We start from the raw sequence: 3,780 nt of genomic DNA on the forward strand, positions 1-3,780 counted from the left end.
TATCTACAAGCAACTAATGGAATAGATGTGATGATGTAATTATGCCTAATGATTTAGAAGAAAATATATCTACTACGATGACACAAGAGACAGTGTTTCTACTAATTATGTGTCCGTGGCCCACTGAGTAATACTTCAATTATAATTCTCTGTAGTCTATATTTCCATAATAATGGAGGCAGAAATGAGAACCAGAGCTTGGCAGAGTTTAAACTGTGGATTCAGCTTTTAACTTTTTGTTTGTATTCTTTGAGACTTGGAAATGCAATGCTATTTTACTGGCATATCCGTTGAAATATACTGCCACTTTTGTTACAAACTTCAAGCCTGTTGCTATCTTAAAGAACATTTGATTACTGAGAAGAAAAACGCCTGAGGTTCATTAATCATAAAAAGACATCCTCAGTAAATTAATCACCGTCTTCTCGTTTCAGGTCAGTTCATTTCTCTTCTGATATCTTTCAACTTAGATGGAAAACATGGATCTACAGCTCATAGAGATTATTCTTAAAATTATAGATGACCCTTTTTATGGCCAGAGATATTTTAATTTTCACTAATAGGGCATGAAGTGTTTCTTAGAATTAAATTTTGTATTACAGAAACTGGCAGCAGTGAGTAATGGGGAAGTCACAGAAAATTTATGGGATATTTGTTGATTTTTGAAATCTTATAGGGATGGTTTCAACTTGAGTACAAACCTAATCGTAATCCATTGATTTTCACCAAAATTATTTGAAATTTCTAGGGTTTGATTACTAAGTCTTTTCCTGAGTATCTTTTTGATATTGACGTAGTAAGTGTGCCAAAAAGCCAGAGCAAGAGTGGCAATCTCCCTAATATGCCAGGGTTTTGCTAATACATTCAAATGTTGAAGGGAACTCATTTACTAAAATAGTCTGAATAATAATGGATATTTACAATGTATCTACCCAGTCCCACTTGGTATTGGAAAGACTATGCTGATGATGGATGCTTTATGTCTGGAGTTATTTGTTGTGCATGCAAAGGTAGGCGATCACGGACCTGAGTCTGGAGTCTGACACTTGTTCCAGGCAAAGCTAAGAAGATGGTATAGAACATTAATCTAATTCCGCTGCAGCCTCACGTCTATGTCTTGGAGCCATTCATTTTATGGTCTTAGTGCTCTCACTTCCTTATCTTCCCCAAGTTTGCCTCATCATAAGAGAGGGCTTACTTCTTATTGGTTAAGAAAATGTGCAATTTTCATTGGATCATGGAGCATATTTTGTATGGAACTATTCTTGATGAATATAAGACACTTCTGTTTTCTGTTCTCAAAAACATTATATATATGTATATAATTTATATATTTAGTTATATATGCATAATTTTGTAATATATATATGAGAATGGATGACCTAAAAGCACAGTAATAAATAGTAAATGAAAATTTAATTAACTAACTTTGTCTAATAAAATAATAAATGTTAAGCACAATGTCAATAAAATACCCACAAAATTACCCTAGGAGGCAGTGTACCCTTAATGAAGCTTTTTATGGATGCTACATGATTATTTCATGCATTAGATTCTGTAATGAATTCTCAAGCATTAAGTGGAAGGCACAAACTAGATACATTTTAAGATTTATTCCAACTCATAAATTCTATGAGTATTTAATTCTGTTATGTCTAGAAAAGGTAAAAAATAAAAAATTATTAATACTAAGATTTATATAGCACCATTTGCCATGCAGTGATCTTCTTGATTCTTAGTGTAATTCTTAGAACCATGACAAGGTACTCTGTGCTTCTGTTCTGCCTCTCTTCTGTTTTTTACCATTTCTTTCATGCTCTCAATTTACGTTTCGGTTCTATATTAATGTTGCTAACAAGGCCTGAATTTTAAACAATAGAATGATTACTATACATTTTCTATAGCTGTGGTTCTCATAATTTAGCATGCATCAAAATCCCCTGGAGGGCTGGTTAAATCATGAACTGCGGGCCCCATCCCAGAGTTTCTGATTCAGGAAGTTGGTGATGCGCCTAGAGAATCTGCATCCCTGACAAATGCTCAGGCGCTCCTGGGGCTGCTGGTTGGGGACCACACTTTGAGAGTCACTGCTCTACACCAACTTCACAGAGATGTATGAAGCCCCTCTCTTCTCTCTGTTTCTCCTTTCTATTCAGTTGTATTTTTCAGGAATAACTTTTGGTTCTTTATTCAACAGGAATCATGATGTTATCCAAAGGAAATCAAAGTACCATACCTACTTTTGTTCTCCTGGGTTTTTCAGAATATCCAGATCTCCAGATTCCACTCTTCCTGGTTTTCTTGTCTATCTACACAGTCACTGCAGTGGGGAATTTAGGCATGATAATAATCATCAAGATCAATCCCAAACTCCATTCGATCATGTACTTTTTTCTTAGTCACTTGTCTTTTGTAGACTTCTGTTTTTCCACCACAGTTACGCCTAGACTGTTGGAGAACTTGATTGTGGAAGACCGAACCATCTCTTTCTCTGATTGCATTCTACAATTTTGTTTTGCTTGCATATTTGGAGTAACAGAAACTTTCATGTTAGCAGCGATGGCCTATGACCGTTTTGTGGCAGTTTGTAACCCCTTGCTCTATACCACTACTATGTCTCAGAAGCTTTGTGCGCTGCTGGTGGCTGGGTCTTACTCATGGGGCGTAGTGTGTTCCCTGACACTCACATGTTTTCTTCTTGCATTATCCTATTGTGAGTCTAGCATCATAAATAATTTTATATGTGACCACTCTGTCATTGTTTCTGTCTCCTGCTCAGACCCCTATATCAGCCAGATGCTGTGTTTTATTATTGCCATATTCAATGAGATGAGCAGCCTGATGATTATTATGACATCCTACATACTCATTTTTATCACTATTATGAGGATGCCTTCTGCAAGTGGGCGCCAGAAAACCTTCTCCACCTGTGCCTCGCACCTGACAGCCATCACCATCTTCCATGGAACAATTCTTTTCCTTTACTGTATCGCTAATCCTCAAACTTCTTGGCTCATGGTTAAAGTGGCTTCTGTGTTTTACACAGTGGTGATTCCCATGCTGAATCCTCTGATCTACAGCCTTAGGAACAAAGATGTGAAAGACACATTCAGAAAATTAGTTGTCACAAAATTGCTTTTTCACTCACTTTAATAGTGTTATAGTCATTATTTTATTTCTGAAAAGAAATGATTTGCTATGCTACAGATTGCTCAACTCTTGCAGTGCAATTGATAATTCCAACCATTTAATCCATAGGCTCTTAGTTAATATATTTATGGCAGCACATTTTATGATTCTGGAGTTTTGCATACGTTAATTTTTAGTGAAATAGCTCTAAACCACATGTAAACCAAAATTTTATGAAATAAAATTCTTGGACTATATTTTGCAATATTTGTAAATTATTTTAAAATGCTTTATCCTACAGTGTAATTACATATGTGTGTTTCCAAAGTAAAACTAATTCTCTGTTCACCAAATATGTGCAGATCTAGAATGGCTCTTTAGAATTGTAATCAGGCAGCTCCTACTCCAGAGAAGCCTTTAACAAATGCTTAAGCTTACTGTGTCTTATACAGAAACCAGCCTTTTGCTATTTATTGCATTGAATGACAGAAGTTGGCCTTTATTCATGAAAATTATAGCCTACTAACTAGCAAACAAAATTGAGTAAAGTATTTTTCTGCTCTCCCTAAATTCATATCCTATTTTACTCCAAAAAAAAAATTGAGTAATAAAGGCAGTAGGATATTAGAGTAATAGAGTCCCAAATGGACT

General features: G+C 35.4%; 1 protein-coding gene across 1 annotated transcript; it reads left to right on the forward strand.

Moving 5' to 3' along the window:
* The first annotated feature begins 2,202 nt into the window (after positions 1-2,202).
* LOC106799989 (olfactory receptor 5D13-like) lies at positions 2,203-3,153 on the forward strand. Its single transcript, XM_014779732.1, has one exon. It carries the CDS (start codon positions 2,203-2,205, stop codon positions 3,151-3,153), a length of 951 nt encoding a protein of 316 aa, XP_014635218.1.
* Positions 3,154-3,780: the final 627 nt, after the last annotated feature.

This window comes from Ceratotherium simum, chromosome 34 (assembly GCF_057802395.1).
Source record: "Ceratotherium simum simum isolate JZ-2026a chromosome 34, ASM5780239v1, whole genome shotgun sequence".
Lineage (NCBI taxonomy): Eukaryota > Metazoa > Chordata > Mammalia > Perissodactyla > Rhinocerotidae > Ceratotherium > Ceratotherium simum.